Here is a 20,903-nt window from a genome sequence, read left to right as displayed (position 1 = left end):
GTATAATTATAAATGAATTCTAAAAAAAAAACACCCTTTAAAATTACTCTAATGCACTATGATATTGAACACAAAGCACTGGAATACATGAATTTCCACAAAAAGATGTTATTTCAAGTACCAAGTGTCTTTCATTTAATTATCACTAATGGATGCAATCAAGCAGAGAGAAAGGCATAGAAGAGCCCACAGTAATTGCCACTGGCAAAGTTCACCTTTCAAACTCACCAGCTATTTATGGAACACACATTAGAAGCCAGATTCTACAGTTGTAACTACAGGTATCCCTTGGCCGTAAAAAAAAAAATTTAAAAATTGACTTTTCTTCCCCACAAAGCGTGTTCCCCCTTCTAGCTGTAATGCATTCAGCATAATCCAAAGCCAAAGAGGCAGTTCAAACACAGCATGGAGCACCAGTGTCAGAAAATGAAAAATTGAGTTCTGCCATTCCTAAATACTCTTCCAGAGTCTGACTTGGGGACAGACTGACTACCTGATTACACAGACTTCAGGACTCAGAGGCACTGAGCCTTCTCAGATCCAAGAATCCAGTTTTTGGCATTCCCATAGTATCATCTGCCTTTCTGCTTCCTGGGCTGCTGGAGAGCTCAAGATGTGAGGAAGCCAGACAGGCAAGCTGGCCAGAAACCAGGCAGATTATTGATGGTAAAGCTGAGAGTCTTCTGCCCAAGCAAAACGAATTTCTGCCAAATGTTTTGATTTGAACTTCCCAAGCACCCTATAATAGGAAATTAGGATTTTAAAAAGCTCTTTTGCTGTCATGTTCTTGCCCTAAACAGAGAATTGAAGGAAACAATATTCCATATCATTGATGAAAATTGCAACATTCAGAGTACTATGTGCTTCATTGTATTTCAAAGTATGTCAAAGCTTGGGCAGTCAAAACCTTATTATAAATAAATGATGTTCTGCCTTGTCCATTCAGAGTGAGCCATATGTGCACTATAAAACTGTGGGCAATGGATTCTTTTTGAAGAAGGTATTCTTCCAAAGTACAGATGAGACCTTGAGATGACCCACCTCATGCAGTACTTTGGGCAGAAGTACATCAGAAAAAAAAGAACACTTCTTTGCTTGTTTTCTTGTCCTCTTGTTTATTAGATTCAAAATATTCCAAATAATTTGTGCATTATTAAATGTACTATAAATGGGATTTCTGTATATTGTAAAGTCCTGGAAATTCTTATGGGAACATATGAAGTCCTATGCAAGACTAAAGAAAGTGCCAATACTACAATTCCTTGGGGCAATTTTCAGCTGCCATTCAAGAGAGTCTAAGAAGCAAAAGAACATTTTAATGTTGTGAAGCAATTCAAAAGAGACTCTTCCATCAGGGAAATGCTGCTGTGAAGGCTTATCTCTTGCATTGTGATCTTATGAAATAATACTATTTACCTTTATGTTCTTAATTTATAAATCTTAAAAATATTTTAAGTTTCATGTTCATTCTACAAGCAAGAAAAAGGAGACATATATTTGTTGATGCTTTCCGGAAAAAGTAGATCAGAAGCATGACTGGAATCAGAATGCAAACATGCTGAATAGTAGGCCAGCACTTCTTGGATCACATTAAATGCAGAAGAATAACACAGCACTGAAGCGTAATCCATTTAAACCCTCCAGCACTGCTCTTTAGCTTCAAGTCCACGTCCTTCCCTTTACTGAGCTTTGTGACTGTACAACTGAGATTTCTCTCTGGATCATTAAACTGCAGGCTGGAAACTGCAAGTCAGCAGATTCTGTAATTTAAAGTTTCTGAATGGACAAAAGCTCATTAGATATGTAAAGACAAAGCTGACAGCTAAAGAATATTGGCAAATAAAAACAAAAAGAGTAAGGATTTTTAAAAAAGGGTGAGAGAACTTTAGGTAAAGAGATGAAAACTCTATTTGGACTTTCAATGCACTTAAGTGAATTAAGAGCACACATCCTACTGACTCCTCTTTGGTTTAACTCTCAGATATCTAATCTGTTACCTTACTTAGCAGCTCCTGAAATAGTTGGAAAATATGAGGAGAAAAAGAGTGTTCCTATTTAGTTTCATCTGAAAGGAATCTAGGTCAACTGTTCTCAGGCTGCTCTGTGATGTGAACTGAAACCATTCCCACCAAGGACTGGGACAATAGGGAGATGTGCTTCAGCACTGCTGCTGGCTGCAAGTGAGATGCCACTGCAGATTCACACTTTCTCTGCTATTCAGATCAAACAAAATCCTCATTAATGACTGAAGAATTGCCAGCTTTGGACCCTTTTAAGACATCTTGGATTAGTTCTTCTACCAGTAGCAGAACTACTTGCAAACCACAGTCAGAGAGGTTGAAAGGAGCCTTTGGAAGTTACCTGGTCCAGCCCTGCTGCTCAGAGGGACCACCTCGAGCTGGTTACCCAGGACCTTGTCCAGATGGCTTTTTTACATCTCCAAGGATGGAGACTCCACAACCTCTCAGGGCAACTTGTGCCAGTGCTCAGTCACCCTGAGAGTAAAACAGTGTTCCCTCATCTACAGAGGGAACCTTTTGTGTTTCAGTTTGTGCCCATTGCCTGGGTGCTGTCACTGGGCACCACCACTTCCTCTATGCCCACTCCCTTAGGATATATACATTAGCAAGATCCCCTGAGCTTTCTCTTCTCCAGGCTGAACAGTCCCAGGTCTCAGCCTGCCTTCTCCCCCCAGACCCCTCATCATCTTTGTCACCCTTTGTTGCACTTTCTTCAGTCTGGGAAGCTCAGAACCAGATGCAGTACTCCAAGTAAGGCTCTCCCAGTGATGAATAAAAAGGAAGGAAAACAATATCTCAATATCTCTTTTGTGTAAAGAATAAGACAAGTTATCATTCTTCTGTTCTGACAGGAGTATATCTGAAAGTTCCTGTAATGAAGAATTTCCTTTTTTTTTCTTTGGCTCTTAGGGCAAAGTAGAGACAAATTGAAAAGTCAATCTTCAATCAGCAGAATGAAACAAACTTCCATCTTGAACACTCAAGTTTGGCAGCCCATGCTAAGTGCAATGACAATTTCCAAGGTATCTCATACCTCAAGACTGCCCAAGTCCATTTTCTAAAGGTCATCTTAGCAACTTCAATTATAGGATTATAACTTTGAGGCACAAGAAGGAATTTACAGGTATGTTTGTTCTGCACCCTGCAGCTAGACCTGGAGATCAGCAAACTAATTACTACACAGTCTAAACTTGAGTATTTGAATTGCACTCCTTCTGCATTTTTAGAAAAAAGCCTCCAGTCACCATATTTCCATATTGGGATAATGTATTACTATTATTCATATGATAGCTAGAGGTTTTTTCTGTTATACTTGAAAAGTATTGATTTTTCTGAATTTGCTACAAATTCAGACTAGTAATGGAGATCTAAATTTGATCCAATGGGGGCAGAATCTATGATTTTCTACATGTATAATCAACCATGAATCATTTTTATATTTTGGGTATAATATTAGCTCTATACTTTATGCAAATTGATGCAAAATAAGATAATAAAAATCCTTCTATGCTGTCCTACAGATGTCTTTCAATGCACTACACTTCCTAACTCTGAAACTATGTCACTTTTAGACATTTTCTGAACAGATATTGCAATCTCCTATAAATTGTATATATTTTTTAAACTTTAAATCTGATTTTAATTCCTGTATTTAGAGGTCAAATGTTAATATATTAACTTAATTCATTACAATGCCCTGAATATATTGAGCTGAAATACTTCCCAGGTAATTTGTTTAGATTAGATAGAGTTTTAATGCTCTCATTCTGAACTAATATTCACAAGAGGGATCAGTGATGAAATGAGACTAATATAGGAAATTGCACTGTTCAAATGAATGCAGCACGGGAAGGTGAAATTAATTTTTTATGAAATGCTTGTGCTATAATGGAAGATATTTCTTGTATTGGTTAATTTAAATCATTTTTGATATTTTGACTAATGGGTTTAGCCAAACATTTTGTTGAGCTTCAAACTAGGTCAACATTTGTGAATAAACACTTGGTGCCTACAGGAATAAATCCACAATTTACTGGAGAAGAGACCCAATAGCCTGCTACATGCCCTCACTTGCTAAATTTGTACCAGATGCTGACACAAACCCTGGCTTAGGGAATAATGTCTGGAAGTAAGACAGATGAGAAGATCGAAACATAGGCACAAACTTTTACTAACCTTAATCTTGAGAGTGCCATCATAAAGGTTTCTTATTATAAAAAAGCAGTAAACTAACTTAGAAATTACAGTGTGGCATAATCTTACATGAAGAATGGAATAATTCTTTATGTAACAGCCCCTAATCTAAAGTACTGCAAACTGGTTTATTTCCCTCTAAAACCTTGGAAGAAATAGTATTTACTTTTACAGGATTCACACAGTGGATAATGAAATCTTGATTAAAAAACTAAATACAAATAATCATGCTAATGAATTCCAAATGAGTATATCACATTTTACATACAAGCCAGTGGTGGAAAGCATTCAGAAAAATCTGCTTAGTATACATTTTCTTAATTGTGAGAACCAATGTGCTTCTTCGCACTACATTAGTTCTTTATTCTCTAAGAGGAAAAGAGCAGAAGAGATTTTATTTACCTGAGAATTCCTGGATTTGAGAATCTTCTACCTCAAACAACAATTCATCGTGGATCTGGGCAATTAACCTGAAAAATTTCAGAGACATCAGATAATATATGCAAGAAATTTTTAACAGTGCTTTCCATTCATGGATAAGTTAAAGTGAAAATAAACATCCAAAGAAAATTTAAAAATCATTAATGGATTTAAGAATTGCCTCTCCCTATATTCTGGAAACATGACGGCCATAGTTGTAAACCCAAATTGTGCTTGCCACCATATAAATGTCATTCAGGGATTTGATGACATAACAAGGTATCACTTAAAACCAACCTAATTTGCAGAAAAAGACAAGAAATTGTGGAGACAGATTACGTTTTGTTAATATAGTTTGGTTTTTTGAATTGGATATAAAGAAGAAGTTCTTTCTCATGATGGTGGTGAGGCACTAGAACTGGTTGCTCAGAGAAGTTGTGGATGCCCCATCCCTGGAATTGCTCAAAGCCAGGTTGCAGGGGCTTGGAGCAATCTGGTCTCGTGGAAGGTGTCCCTGCCCATGGCAGGGGGTTGAACAAGGTGGTCTTTATGGTCCCTTCCAACCCAAACCATGCTGTGATTCCATGATTTAAATTAAATGTCACTTGTAGACTTTTCTTAATATTTTTTCTTAATAATAGCAGTTATTCAAGTAAATAATTCTTTACAAATGGCTGAAACATCAATATGGTTATGACTTATAACTTTTCACAGCTTCTTAAGATAGTTTCACACTGCCTTAAATTACAGTGTGACATTGACTAACAGTGTGGTGAGCTCTAATAATAGATCTTAAATTATTAGTCACTTACAACACAGTCAGAAGCAGAATGAAACAGATTAACATATTTTTAATAGGAAATTAGGACACAGGACACAAAAAAAGAAATAGATGAAAAGACCAGGATCATTTGTAGCAAGAGAACACAGTTACATGAAAAGTTGTAATTTCTAATTCAAGTAAATTAATTAAAACAAGAGTATCCTGATAACCATTGAAATGACATGCAAAAGGTACAAATCAGAACAGTGAATATTAAAGATGAATAAACAGTCAATCAATTGAATAAGTGAAAATAATTGCATTTATTAAACCAGTCCAATAAAAACACAATAGACTGATTATTGTTTGTTCCAGAGTAGTCTCATGCCTTCAGTCAGGATTAAAGCATCATATATTCTGAATATTTGGTAAGGAAAAGTCCTTTCTTAGAAGAACTTACAATATACATAAAAACTTCATCATAAATTTTTCAAGATTTAGGAATGAAAGAATAGGATTTTCAAAACTTCTCAGCATTGTACCAACTGATCACCTCACCTCCATGCTAAAAGTAAAACAGGAGGAGCAGGTTTGGACCAGAATTAAGTGCCATCTTATGTATGTCCAAAAACCTGTGGAAGCAATGTAAATTAACTGAAATTTTCTCTCTGGACAGCAAAATAGACTTGATACAACTCTACATGCTCCCGTTCACCAAATGAATGCAGCCCAGCTCCTTTAGCTTAGCTCTCCATCATAGCTAAAGAACATTTCTGTTTCTCACCCACACCATCCTGAACATCACAGCCCATCAGCTCAGCTGCATTGCCAGTTAAGTCAGGAGCTGCCTGGAGCTGCAGAGTTACACTTGCCCCGTCTTACACATTTGTGATTAATTTGAAGTTCAGGACCATGTTCTGTCTGCTAAATACAGGACTAGAAGTTGGCATTGCTGGTTCTCTGTCTAGCTCTGCTGCTCTCCTAACCAATGCCTTCAGTCAGAAAATGGGAATAATATTTGTGAGATCTAATTTCTAATACACTTCTATTTTCAAATGAAAGATATTACAGAAGATTTAATTAACACTAAACATGATTTCCTAGACTGATGCCAATAATGAAATAGTACACACTATTTCCTCCTTAATCTTCATCAAACAAGATAGATATTTTTTGATGATGTTTTATCTCTTTTTCTTACATGTTTCACAGCAAATAATGAGTTCTGGTCTTGCAGTACAAGGCCACCTGCATTTTTTCAAGCTTGCTTAAGTAATAACACTTTCATGCAATATGCTGTTCCACAGAAGGAAGCATTCAATTTGACATCAATAAAGATGAAAGAAAAAAATCAAAGCAATTTGTACATTCAATATTTACAGTTTTCACCATTTCCCTGCATGCACCTACCTAGCTATTGCATAGACTGAGTGAAAGAAGTTTGAAAAAGCCCCTATACTTTTGCTTAATAGCTTAATTGAATTCTCTTCACTTTGAAGGAATATTGCAATAGCAAGCTCCTCTCATTATCTTGTGCTAAAAGGTATGGCCAACTGGATTAGAAATTGCAAACCAGGCAGACACTAGTATATTTTTAATTCTACAGATGTTAAGAATGCCTTTGATTTAGAAACTAGTATTTTATTAACTATGTTCTTGCCTGACTAAAAATTAGACATCACTTTTGGTGAGTACACACAGGATTTCCTTTACTGAGAAACATGACTTGCATCTGAGCATGCCAGTAGTGTGGAAATAGAAATTTTTACAGTCTGACCTCTCAAATGCAGAAATATTTATGTGACTGCCAGTCTGAACATGGTTTTTGACACCACTTTAGTGTGCCCAGCATAAAACAGCCTTCTTAAACTATAATGCTGCACTATAGGATTTAAAAAAGAAGATATTTTTCATTTTCTTAACACTACATTGATCATTCTTCCAGTTTCCTATAAAGCAACACAGGGACTAAATTCTCAGGCCTCCAGTAGATCACAGCCCAGCTATTACTACTGAATCATAATCATATTAATGAATAATATATGCCAAAACTGATTAAAATGTTCTCAATAGTTTTTTCATAGTATTCTATTTATGAAGCCATATTGTTAGAGCATAGTATCAGGCCATTTGTCTAATAAAAGAACTAATGAAGATTTTGTTTGTTACTGGAAATCAATATATTCCAGGTCTCACTACTCTGTTCTAAAGTACAGAATTGAAAGGTTTTCCATTACTACTACAAACACCTAGAAATAATTACACTACTGAACTGACCTCACCAAAACAGCTGTTACCTTATTACTGAGCAACTGCATTTTTCTTTATCATTAAAGGAAACAGCTTTCTCTCTAAACTCAAAAGAAGTTTAGTGACATGACATGCTGCAGGCTCCAGTGTAGGTATGTTCACTAGAAGAGGCCAGTGTAGGAGAGGGGAAAAAAGAAAGGATTATCATAGTAGTCTTCATCAGAAGGAGGATTTTAACAGCAACATGCAGCGCTTCAGGATGTTAGAATGTGCCAAGAGATGCTGAAACTAATTAAATTCATGCTTCTTCTACAGACAAGGGACAAGGGCTGGTTCTGACCTAGATGTTCTGAACTCACACTTGGAAAATCGCTGCTCTGTGTGGTGGCTTTGTGGCAGTGCCATCTCCCAAAACAGCTACCTGAAGTTAGACAGAGATTAACCCTCTGTACATTTTTTTATATAGTTTTTGCATCACTGGGGAAATTTTTACTTCTGTTAACAAAACACCCAAAGCATAACATGGTTCAGCTTTCCAGATTGGTCTGTAGAAAGATAAAATAAAATATAAACCACCAACAGTTTAGTGGTGGAGTTGGCAGTACCAGCTTAACAGTTGGACTCAATGACCTTAGAGGTGTTTTCCAACCTAACTGATTCTACCATTCTCTATTATACAGTGCTGTCTGTTTTAAGAATTTGAATAGAAAATAAATTAAAATAAGGTTTAAAACTGGGCAACTGGAAAAGGGGTTAAAAAAGAGGGTTTGATCATCATGCATAACATAGCAGGACTCAATGATCTTAAAGGTATTTTCCAGCCTAACTGATACCATAATTCTGTAAGGAATTGAGGCCACTTCATTCTGACCAAGAGGCAAGCTGAGAGCCCAGCTCAGTTTAAGATGGTTCCTGATGGACACTCCTACATCTTCAGATAAAAAGTGGTGCAGGACAAGGTCACAGGTCTGATTCTGAACTAGATCATACATACCAGTGTAAAATTTCCACAGCAAACGACATATTTTAACCTGAAGAGATACTGAAAATTAAATAATATTTTAACAAGAGATTTCCTAAAACAGAAGGATGGTCTTTGGAGAAGGAGAGAAGAAGATTGATTATTTGAAATCCATTATAACTTAATGGTTGGAGTAAAAAATTCTAGTGAAAAAAACCTATTATAAATCTTGAGAATTTAAAACAATGTTAGCAGTTAAGTATTTATGTAAGAACAACAAAAATATAAACATTGAAGAGAGTTACGAAAAGTACACCACTTTAAATAAGGCATTAATGATCACTTGGTAGAATAAACTTTGAAATACTTGTTTAAAATATTCTTTAAAATATTTTAGAAAATATTTAAAAAATATTTCTTGTTTTCTATTCTCACAAGGTTTTCATCTTATTTTAAAAAGCACTATGTCTCTGACCAGTGAAATGAAGGCCATACAACAGTATCAGATTTTATGTCCCAAATATTAATATCCTGGTTTCTCATCCTATGTTCTTCCCCTTTTTTGATATAAGCAAATCAATCAATAAAATAATAATCCGACTAGTAACATCACATTTTTTGTTTTGAATTTGAAACCTATAAATGCCTAATGGGAGACTTCAAAATTGCAGATATGGGAGTACACAGTTAAAAGCTATGTGTAAAAAGTTTAAAAATAAACCCAAAAAGCATAAAAACTGTTAAGTGGTTAGGAAAAAAATATTAAAACAATAAGGTATTTTAAAATCAGACAAATGGGGGAATATGGAAAAAAAAAGAAAACCCAGTCCATCAAAACAAAAAAAAAAGGAAATATATTTCATGTTTTTAAAATAAAAAAAAATAATCATTTGAAAAATTGACACATTCACACTTAATAAATCAATATTTAATAAAATAAAAGATTTAATAAAATAAAATATTGACTGAAAAGGCACGTAATGAAATACTTTGCCAGAAAAAGCCAGAATGGCTGCTCATTTAACAAACACTTGCATGGATGTCAAGAACATTTAGAACTGATGACATACAAAGATTTTGTGGGAAGACTTTTAAATCTTACTTTTCAGAACTCAGACTCACCCCCACAAGCAGAGCAAGATGAAAATCTGCAGACAGACAGACATTTGTACTCTCTACAGATCTTACACCTCCCTCCTGGAGCATCTGCTACTGGCCACACTCAGTGATAATGGCCCAGATGGAAGCTGGATCCAATTCCTCTCAGAAATATCCATGTTCCCTGTACTGAAACACTATTCATTTGTTTTCTGATACTACTAACACTACCTGTTGGGTAATTGTGCCACGGTTTCCCCACAGAACCCAGTGGACAGAAGGCCTATTGTCATGTAAGAAAGGAATAAGATCATTAGCATATTGTAGTATTTTGTAGAATTTTCCCTTTCTAAAAATTTTTTTGAGGCTGCACCTATGTGGATTCCTAATGTTGTAATATAAAAGTTATAGCTCAGGATACATCATGCATGAATAGATGTTACTTGCATTAACTTCAAGCTACCTGTTTCAGTGTTTTCATGATAAAGACCAAATTATTTTAACATTTTTGCCATAAAAATTCAGCTAGCCTGTGAAATAGGTTTTCTCAGCAGCTACATCATGAAGAGTAGGAAACTGAACAGATGGCTAATTAAAGATAATAGAATTTCTGCATGTATCCAAAATGTTTGAAAACATACAAATCTAAAAGGTGACCTACAAAAAGGTTTTATAAAAGAAATATATTTATTTGTATTGAATGTCTTACATAAAGGAATAGTGAAAAACCTGCTAAATCATGCATGTCTCTTTTGGCTGTGATATTTCAGCATTTTAAATGTACTTGGCTCTTTCTATAAAGAACAAATTAGTCTGATTTGCTCTGGCTCACTGAGCATGAAGTGTTCAGGTAACAGCTCACCATCTTGTGGATACATGCAAAAACAATACTGCTTTAGTTGCCTGAGGAAAGTGATGATTTTTCTAAGTTACAGCTTCCATAGAAATTCAATGTTATTTGGCTACTTTGGGAGGTAAAGCGCTACATATTAGAGAACAGCTATTGAGAGTGCAATATGACCTCAGAAATTTCCTTGTGCTACAGAAACAAAAGCATTTGTCTGTGAAACAACTATCTTACTCTCCTCTCAAGCAGAATCCAAAATTTATCTTTTCCTTGTGGTTCAATTTCTCCAGTATCAGGCTAAGGATAAAAGTTAATCATCTTGCTAGAGTTAATACATTAAGGAAGTTTGGGTGCATACTGAGTGGGAATTGTGGGCAGAATACCAGAGCAAAAAGCATTTATTTGAAAATCCTAGTTAACTGCTAGAGAAGAAACATGAGTAAAAACAGTTCTTTAACTTCTGAAGAAACAGATAGATGGATGTAAGTTTTATACCCCAAATTAAAGAAGATCAACACACATAGCAGCAGTACTACAAATTTTACTTAATTTATTTGTTTGAAACTATGATACAGTCAGGAAGTTTGGTTTATTAATATGCCCTTTTTTATGAATCTGAGAGATTATAAGCAGTTTATGAAGTAATAATTATTGAATCCCTACACACCTTATAAAAATGCTGCTAGATTCTTGTGTTGTACTAAAACTGAAAGCTACTTTCAAGAAATTCATCATTTTTGACTGATCACATGACTTCTATCTGAAAAAAATCCAGGTCACATAAAACAATACTTGTTGCTGGGACAGTAAGAGCTGTTTCTAACCAATTTAGATATCTGTAGAAGCCAGTTGTATTTACAGCTCACCAGCACAGAAAATCATTAGGTTGATTAAGGTGTTCCTTAAGGAAGACATACAAAACTCCAACATCCACTCACTGCTATTGAAAAGCAGTTGGGATCAACCAAGAAAATAAACCTTTTCCTTTAATTTGCTGGTGGTTTCTCCCTTTCAGATTACTCATTTATACTTGGCCTGTGCTTGAACCTGTCTCTTTAACTGGACTCCAGACATGCTGAGAAGTAAAGCTGTGTGTTTGTGGCACAGGTCCAGTGCTGGAGGAACAATAACTTCATGCAAAAGCAGATTTGGTGGATTCACACCAAATTTCTCAATAGTTCTGCAGACTTGCTAAAATTCATGTGCATGTTGTTGAAATACTGAGAAGTCCATGTAATACCTAATAGACTTTGGGTAACATCAGTGCTTCTTCAGCTTACAAAATGATAATATGTACAAGCAATGCTATAGGCAGCAATTCTTCCACAATTTGTCAGCACCCTTCTTTCTCACCAAGTTTCCATGTGGTTCTCACTGCAGTGATGTTTTAAACACAGAAAAGAACTACAACTGTCCATCTGAGTTCACCAAGTTCACCTTTGCACTCTCATCAATTCCATGAGTCTTTCTTTCAGCTGCTACTGTATGCCTTGATTTCGTTTCAGAAGTTTCTCTGCTATCATCTGCCTGCAGGAAACATTGTGAGGAGATTCTGTGGATTGCATCAGATGGGTGAAAGCTGGCACTTCAATAATTTATGCTAGCAGCACATTTTCAGTGAGCAACTTGGCCAGCAGCAGCAGAACATCTTAAGAAAGATCTAGGTAATACAGGAGAAGTCTGAAAACTTGTCAGCACCACACAAAATGCAGAGATATTAACACTGATGCCAGTAGTCAACCTATACTACTATTAGATCTGTATCATATATATTAAATTTAATACTACTTTTCCTGATTTCTGTAAAATTGCTTCCAAGTAATTGATTGACTTGTTATTGTCAATTGCATAAGCTGCTAGGCTAGTATTTGAGTTAGAAGATAAATAAATATAAAGAAAAAATTGAGATTGTTGACAGAATTGATCAGTCACAGTGGAAAGTACTGTTTCATCAAGAACACCTCTCTGATGAAGCATCATGAAAATGTAATTAAATCACCTTTCCTGCCTTCCAAATACAGTATCATATGTGCAAACAAGAACTAAAAATCTACTGACTGCTAGACACACAAAAATGAAGCTTCACACTGTTGGGTCAGAGTTTTCTTGCTGCTGAACAGCCTCCAGCACAGGAACAATAAATGCAGTGTTGAGAGTGAAGACTGCAAACATACCTGCAAACTAACACTAAAAACTGTAAGACCTTATTTAGAATTCTTTTTTTTTCTCTATTTCTAAGGTAAGGAAGAAAAAATGTTGAGTGTTAGCCAAAACTTAGCTATGCTTAATAGAATACTGTCTCCCAGGGTAAATGTTCATAATCACTTCTAAAGCATGTAAAAATGATATTTCCCTTTGATATGCTGTTCAAAGTGAAAACCCTGTTTCTAAAATTAGAAATTCTAACAGGGAAATAAAGATACTTACAGGGGTATGAAGATAGAAGAAAAGATAGTTGTATGCTGTATTTGGAATGAAAATGATCTGATGGAGTGATAATAGGAGATTGATTATATTTCTTATTTTGGAAGAGCTACTGTACATTCCCACTGTTACAATAGCACCAATTATGTCCACACTTCCTTTCAACAATATTTTTCAAAAGGCTTTACAAAGGATGTTAGAATCATTATCCTAACCTGACTGATAAGAAAATCAAGAAACAGACCACTGAAAAATAACCAACTGAATGTCACCTGGCAGACAAGCAGAAACAAAATATTTCAAGTTTCAGTCCCATATTCTTTTGGCAAGATCCTTATGATGTTTTCAAATGCCACTGTCCAAGCAGGGAAGTGCTTACAGAATTTACAAAGGCATTGATTGTGCTTTTCTGACAAGCCTGGTCTGTAAGTACCTACTAAATATTACAGCAAGGAGCCATTATTGACTACTAAAACACTCTCCTCTAGCAAAGGCATCCAGTTGTTAATGGCTGGCAGCAGTTCAAACCCCCTGTTTAATACAGTCTATCCTTTTTAAATGCCCTTGCAGTGTTGGTCTTTCCCAGCTGTGACATTTATGATAGGAACAAGCAGGATAGGCAGTGATGTTTTTCTGTTATCTGGTGTAGCCATTCCCCTATGCTTTCACAACACCAGGAATTTCAACACATACAGCTCCAATACTTCCCCATGGCTGTTACATCCTTAGCCATTTGGTGACATTACTTCTTTGAAATAAATGATTTTAAGAAAGAAAACCTCAAGTAAAATTTTTTGTTGAGAGAAAAAAACATTCACAAGCTTAATCAGACATGACATTAGTAGCAAAAACACTTTGGCTTTCTCAGAATTACAACAAACAGGCAGCTGCTGAACCTAAAGATCTGTGTGCCAGGCAGGAACCACAGAATGTAGTATGTTCTTTGCCCTTGCACCACCTCCACTTGCCTCCTCCACTAAAAGCTGTTGGCTGCTCCTCTATCACTCATCTAACTCAGTTACGCCTGCTACTGCTACAGAAATTTTCATCCATGCCACAGCTGACAGATTCTGGGCTCTTCATTCAACTCAGGTAGCAAAATGAATTATAATCAGTGCAGACAATCTGCCTGGCAGTGTACAGTGCAATATGTGATAGTGCATCATCCAACATTTAATACATAAATGTATCATTGACTGAGTGCAGGCAGGATCTCCACCAAAGAACAATTTCCCTTTTCAGATTTGTACTACTTTATTTTTTTTTAAATAATTCAATGGTATTTTGCTTAAAAAGTTGCAAGAACATTTAAGAGTTATTCAGAAGTTGTTTTATTTTTAGCATAGGAATGAGTCCAACTACTTTGAATTCAACAAACTGAACTTTTATTTGTAATTAGAAATTGTATTTTCAAACACTGATCAGATAAGACAACACTGCTCTGTGTAAATGATACACACACTAACACACACAAATTACTTATAGGATTAGATAATATCCATAAAAGTACATTCAGAAGGACAAACCCTATTTCTTTGTACTGAGCTACACACCCACAGTAGTCCTCAATGCATGATTGCTACAGATAAATTGTTATCATCCTTTCTAGATGCCAACAGAAACATTGATGTTCTGCCCTACTTGCACTAGTCTGCTTTTGTCTGAACTTCTACTGCACCAATTCATGTTCTACTGGATTGTTTGCTACAGAATCTTTGCATTACCAAAGATGAGAAACCACTTATTTGGAGTTTTTTCTACATATTTGACTTCAAAGTCTCTTTTTATTGCAGCAAATAATAATGTTCAGTGGCTGTCTGGACCAACTTCTCCACAGGAAAAGTAGACTTCATTATTTCTGCTACTGGCATAAAACTCTTTGAGGACATTCTGTGATCTCACACCCAACTCTGAGCAGTCACAACAGAAGAGAATCATGATGACCAAGCTTTTCTTTAAAGAAAAGCCATCTATGCAAGAATGAAAAATGTTCATTTATTTTGCTTGAGCACTGGTTTCCTGATTCCTGTTTTTTTTCCCAGTCCATTGAATGTTCAATTCCCACTGTACAGTACGCTCAAATACAGGAAGGATATGATCAGTGGGCTTGATTTCAAAGGTGCAGAACTACCACTGAATTAGATCTGACTGAGCTCAAATGACCCTGGGGCACTTGAATGCCTTGGGATGCATTTACAGATCTAACCATTTAAGCACAAAGATATAACTTTAAATGTATAAAAGCATTCTGCATGTCCTTGCTTGTTAAAAGACTCAGAGGTACACATGGTAGCTCTAGAGCTGCTTAAAATGCCAGTAACATTCATTTCAACTCATTTTGTTTTGAAACCAAGAAATTTTGCAGTTATTCATTACTAACCTGGCTGTTAAAGTTGGAGAAATGACAACAGAGGCAAAAATCTTCACCATAGCCATTTTACAAAGATCAGCTGCAGAGCCTACGAAAGAAAGGGATCTGGTTTTAATTTAAAGCATGCAAAAAGAGAATGTTCTTCTTGGAACTATGGCATAGGAACAAAAAATATCAGAAGATTCTGAATTATAAGAATTTTGTAAACTAGCAGATCCAATTAATGTAATATGTGAAACATTTTAAGATTAATAAATAACAGAGGAAGTAATTATATGTTAATTAAAACTAGAAAATAACAATATGATATCATGTGTTAATTAAAGGTGAATTTGTCATTCCCGACTATATGTTGAAAAATTGCTTTCTATAAAAAAGGTATGAAATTATCTATCTCTAAGTTTTAATTAAAATTTATCTAATAATCAATTAAAGTTTAATGTCACAAAAGGTCAGAACATTGTTTCAGTGCTGCATTTCAATTTGGAGCCTTAATTTTACACTTTTTCATATTTCCATGTATATGCAAAGTATATTCATTACATTACAGTGTTAAGAGCAGTGGTGCATAAAACAGTGTCATGGCACGGAATAAATGACACATTTCTGGTCATCAAGAAGCAGAATGATTCTCCAGGCCTGTAGTTTGGTGAAGAGCTTTGTTCCAAACATTTTACACAAAGGATTTATCTGATAAAATATAAAAACAATCCTTTGAGTAAAGAGTGGAAGCCATAATCCTCCTTAAACATTAAACATCCTAAATGTCATGGTCATTTTTACAACCCTGTAACTCAATGAATTCTGAATTTTTTTCTTTCAAATTATTCAACTTTCAGAATAGGGGCAGAGAACAGCCAGGTAGCCAAGTGACAAGGGTAGTCTGCTGGAGGAAATCAGAGAATCACAGAAATCTCCAATCTGAAGGGACACATAGAGATCATCTGTGGATGCCATGGGACAGAGAGAGAGAAATGGCAAGCGTTTCTCACAGCGGCTTGTGAGAAGTTTTAGGGAGCTGGAAAGATGTGATAACTTGTTGACTATAAACAATTTGCAGGTGTCTTTCTACTTTATTTTTCTGTTCCTCTCAAGGACAGTGTGTGAGAAAGATGTTTTTGTTAGTTGGCCAATAGAACAGAATCTATGGTACCACTCTATAAAAACCACACAGTTCTTTTGAATAAAGCTTTCTCTGCCTTTGCTACAACCCTGCCTCTCGCCTGCTCCTGAACCGAGCCCGGCGCAAGAGTGACAATCAGCAAGTCCAACTCCCCAACTCCTGCTCCTTGCAGGGCTCTAAATCCGAACCCTATGACTGAGAGCATTGTCCAAACACTCTTTGAACTCTGTCAGGCCTGGGGCTGTGACTGCTGTCCTGGGGAGCCTGTTCAGTGCCCAGCCACCCTCTGGGTGAAGAACCTTTTCCCAATATCCAATCTAAACCTCCCTGACACAGCCTCATGCCATTCCCTGTAGTGACAAGTCCTACAGCTGTCACTGGAAAAAGGAGCTCAGCACCTCCCCCTCCACTCCCTCTCTTGAGGAACCTGCAGACTGGGATGAGGTCACCCCACAGCCTTCTCTTCTCCAGGCTGAGCAACACAAGGGACCTCAGCTGCTCCTTGTAAGTCTTGTCCTCAACCCCTTTCACTGTCTTGGTGACTCTCCTCTGCACACAGTCTGACAGTTTGATGTCCTTCTTCTATGGAGGCACCCAAAGTGCACACAGGACGTGAGGTGGGGCCACACCAGGGCAGAGCTCAGTGGGACAGTGACTGGCCAGGGAGGCTGGGCCTGATGTCCCCCAGGATACAGCGGGACCTTTTTGGCTAGGGAAGAATATCCAAAAGAACAAGGACAAAGGCTTAACATCTCTTCCTTCTCCACAGTCATCTATGACAAGCTGCCTCCTCTGGATCACATGTAGACTCTGTTTTGCTCATTAACTGCACCCATGCTGACCCTCAGCTGATGATCGAGATGGCAATGTCTGACTGCAGATTTAGCCTCAAATACCCGTCCTGTTTTCCTGTTTAAATGATGTGGCAAATTACTCAACACATTACAAAAAGGGACAACTGATATAAAAAGTAAGAAAGGCTGTTTCAGCAAAGGTAAGGTAAATATCTTCTAAGTGATTGTGAGAATAAAACTATACTTAGCATTTAGTCCATCACAAAAGATATGCTCTAGATATATTCCTTATGAAACATTGTAGAGTAATAAAATTTGAAAGGCTTCTCAAAATATCTTTTTACTGAAATAAGATTTTTAGAGGTATCCTATTTTAAAAAGTAAATAATTTTCCTTTTAAAAAAGAAAATAATTACAAATAAATGATTAAAGATAAACTATTTGCTCTATGGGAATAGGTACAACTGAATAATAACTGAAGAATATTATGCTGTACATTGGTAAAAACTATTGAACTGGGAAATATTCAAAAAGAGAAAAACACTATGAAAGAAATGTGAGAAACTGAATTGTAATAATTTAAAGCTGCAATTCTCCATTCCTCTCAATATTGTAATGCATCTGAAATGCATTTTACTATCATTTACTGCTACCATAATCAAAATGTAAACTACTTAAATTAATTAGACTATTAGGAAAAACTATAAAACATATTAAATGCAATTTATTACACTAAATGTGATAAAAAGTTTTATAATTTTGAAAGTTTTTATAGATTTCAAATATTACCTTATAGGTGAAATCTTAAAATTGAAACATCATGGTAGTCTAAAATGATTTTTTTAATAAAATTTGGGAATACTGAATATTTTAGAGTTTTTAATCCTTGCTTCACTACACCTTCTAACATTCCATTTTGAGTAACAATTATATTATTTTTCATCAGATTTGTCCTCCAGTACTGACAACAAAATCTGACAATCTCATTATTGTAGCTACATAGAAGTGAGTGTTCCATAGACAGCCTTGCTCCAGCTCTTGGGACAGATGGACACAGCAAATGCTGCTCAGAGGGCTGTGTCTCTTTATCAGTGCTACACTGTGTGCACTGCAGGACTCACAGAATGGGAATTAGAATAAGAATTCTAGACCTGTAGGTATCTTTGCAGAGACAGTACTCAAAGACTGTCAAACATGACATAAATACTGAAGTCATTTTAAAAATTAAACATTAAAATGGTAATATTTGGAGAGAAAGTGATACTTTCAAAAGGAAAATTCAAATAGCTTTGGAAGGAACATGCCATCACCATGTCTAGAAAGCACCTTTTCCTTGCCTGTAAATTGTACACTTCCAGGGTAACTTAAAGAAAACCCTGTCAGCATCATCCAATTAAAAAAATAATTCTTCTAAGGGACATCAGGGTAGGAAGGATCTCAGTCTTGGGCTGACAGCTCAGGATTTTTTTTCTTTGGGTATCTAAATTCTGTACATACCTGAGCTGCAAGTGACCTAACCAGAGTATGTTATTGTATCAAATTAACCAACATGTGAGCACAGAATACTTTTACATTTCCAATCTATATGCAAAATGCTTTTCTGTGGAAAAAAATACCTTTTTTCTTGCCCTCTACAGAATGATGTTTGAAGTTTCTGCAAAGAATGGGCTGGATTTCAAAACAAATAATAACAATGCACAGTTATTGTAACATTCTGTATTTCTGAAACTAAAGCTACCTGGCAAAATAAAAGCTGGAATTTGAAAGAAATCACAGAAAGAATCACAGGAAGAATCACAGAAACCTTTCTGGAGTAACAGACTATAAAAACCAGAAAGGCAAGTGTTTAAAGAAACAATGTATCTGAAGAATTGAATTCTAGATATTCTCTCTATGCATAGTGTTCATCAATACCCACATTTAACTATCACAGAGCACTTTAGTGTATTAGAATATTTATACTGTTGCTATTATTAATATTATCATTATTATTATTATATTATTCTGTTTACTGGCAATTTCCAAGGTAGATAGAATATATAATTTTAACTTCTTTTTCACAGGAAAACTCACGCCTAGTCTAGTAGACTACTGCAATATCCATTCTTCTGAGATTATCAGAGGTGTTGCCCACTAAAGCTAAGCAGGGATAAAGACAGGTGGGTAGAGAGGAAGGTAGGGAGGCAGATCTTTACCTTGAACAACAAAATTTACAGCCTGCCTCTCTGCTTGAGTGCGTAGCTTGTAATCCTGTGCATTGATGTTGGCCAGGGGCCTCTTGCGTCCCATTATGGAAACCACGTAACCTTGCAGGATTTAAACAAAAATTACTTTTATGTGTTACAGACTGATTAAAATTAAATTTCAAAAATCATTTTTGAAAATAATACAGATATTTGTAATTATGTGCTGCTTGAGTCAATTTAATATTTTGTCCACTGAAAACAGTCAGAGTTTATTTAAACCTTCAACGCTTATTGTATTTCTGTATTAAGTATTATTTAATTCAGAGAATTGGTACATGTTATACATGGAAAACTTTAGTGCTTTAAGGCTGTTCAATTTTTATTAGGAATGTCTACTGATAAAGCAGCAAACTCTCTCTGTGGGGGATGAAACTATAAATACCTAGCAGAATTAGCTATCTATTAGCAGCCATAATTAGAGCTTTCCACACAATGAATAGTTTACTTGGGAATAGTAAAGAAAAATCAATTTGTAGAGTCATTAAATCAGTAATGAATATTTCCCAAAAATATAAAATAGGTTTTTTGGGGGGGAAAAAGTTATTTTTTTCCCATTTTCTTTATGTAGTATTTCTGTGTTCCTTTCACAGCCAAACTTCCTTAACTCTAGTGTGGTAGGAATTTTTAGTTTAAAATAAACATTAAAACACAGTTAAAGCTTTATGTTAGGCCCTATGATGTATTTTCCTAAAAAAACCCTATTTGGAGGGCAAGTGAGAGGAGTTGAGATAGGAAAAGAGATGTGAGGTTCCTCTTGTCAAAATAAAACACACAAACTTAGCTTATCTTCAAAAATAAACTTCTATTCTTATTTTAAGAAAAATGAAAAATCATCCATGTTAAAAATACATCTTGAAAAAAATTTTCTTTCTATTTCTGATCACCTTGACTACCCATCAATTGTCATTAGATACCATGGAAATTCAGACTTACATAGTTTCATCTCCTCCTCTGTGCAAGCACAAGTGGTAAGGAGACCTCTTCAAACAAAAAGTTGTCACCTTATTATGGACAACACATACCCAGGCTTGTGTGCAGAGGATGAATTAATTTAGTTTTCTGTGAATTAATTTCCAGGAGGGCTGATACCAAAAGTACCAGTTTTGAAACAACAAACTGAATTATCTGGAAGTTAGGGTATTCTTTGGCAAATCAGTCTTCCCAATTTAACTAACATTTTCATCATTTTCCATGATGAATAGTATTTAAAGATGGAATTCTTGAACACTGTATTCTTAGGTAAAATTAGATTGTATTCTTAAGTAAAATCAGATTTGCTGCAATATCCTGATTCCTGTGAGGTGTGACTCCTCATAACTGAGCAGCATCCCCAGACAAACACCATCATCTGTGTAACAGTGGCAGAGAAGGTGCCTGGTGTCAATGATTAAT

General features: G+C 35.7%; 1 protein-coding gene across 1 annotated transcript in view; it reads right to left on the bottom strand.

The window, feature by feature from the left end:
- The window catches only part of POLN (DNA polymerase nu), an 87,797-nt gene that overhangs the window by 7,030 nt on the left and 59,864 nt on the right, over window positions 1-20,903 (bottom strand). Inside the window, exons 21-23 of the mRNA XM_058025191.1 lie at window positions 19,461-19,571; window positions 15,358-15,436; window positions 4,617-4,684 (exon numbers count right to left, since the gene is read on the bottom strand). Coding sequence (XP_057881174.1) covers window positions 4,617-4,684; window positions 15,358-15,436; window positions 19,461-19,571 — 258 coding nt within the window. The remainder of the gene's footprint in view (window positions 1-4,616; window positions 4,685-15,357; window positions 15,437-19,460; window positions 19,572-20,903) is intronic.

Source organism: Melospiza georgiana, chromosome 5 (genome assembly GCF_028018845.1).
Source record: "Melospiza georgiana isolate bMelGeo1 chromosome 5, bMelGeo1.pri, whole genome shotgun sequence".
NCBI lineage: Eukaryota > Metazoa > Chordata > Aves > Passeriformes > Passerellidae > Melospiza > Melospiza georgiana.
Note: the sequence above shows the minus strand (reverse complement) of the source record. Positions and strands in the feature narration are given on the sequence as shown.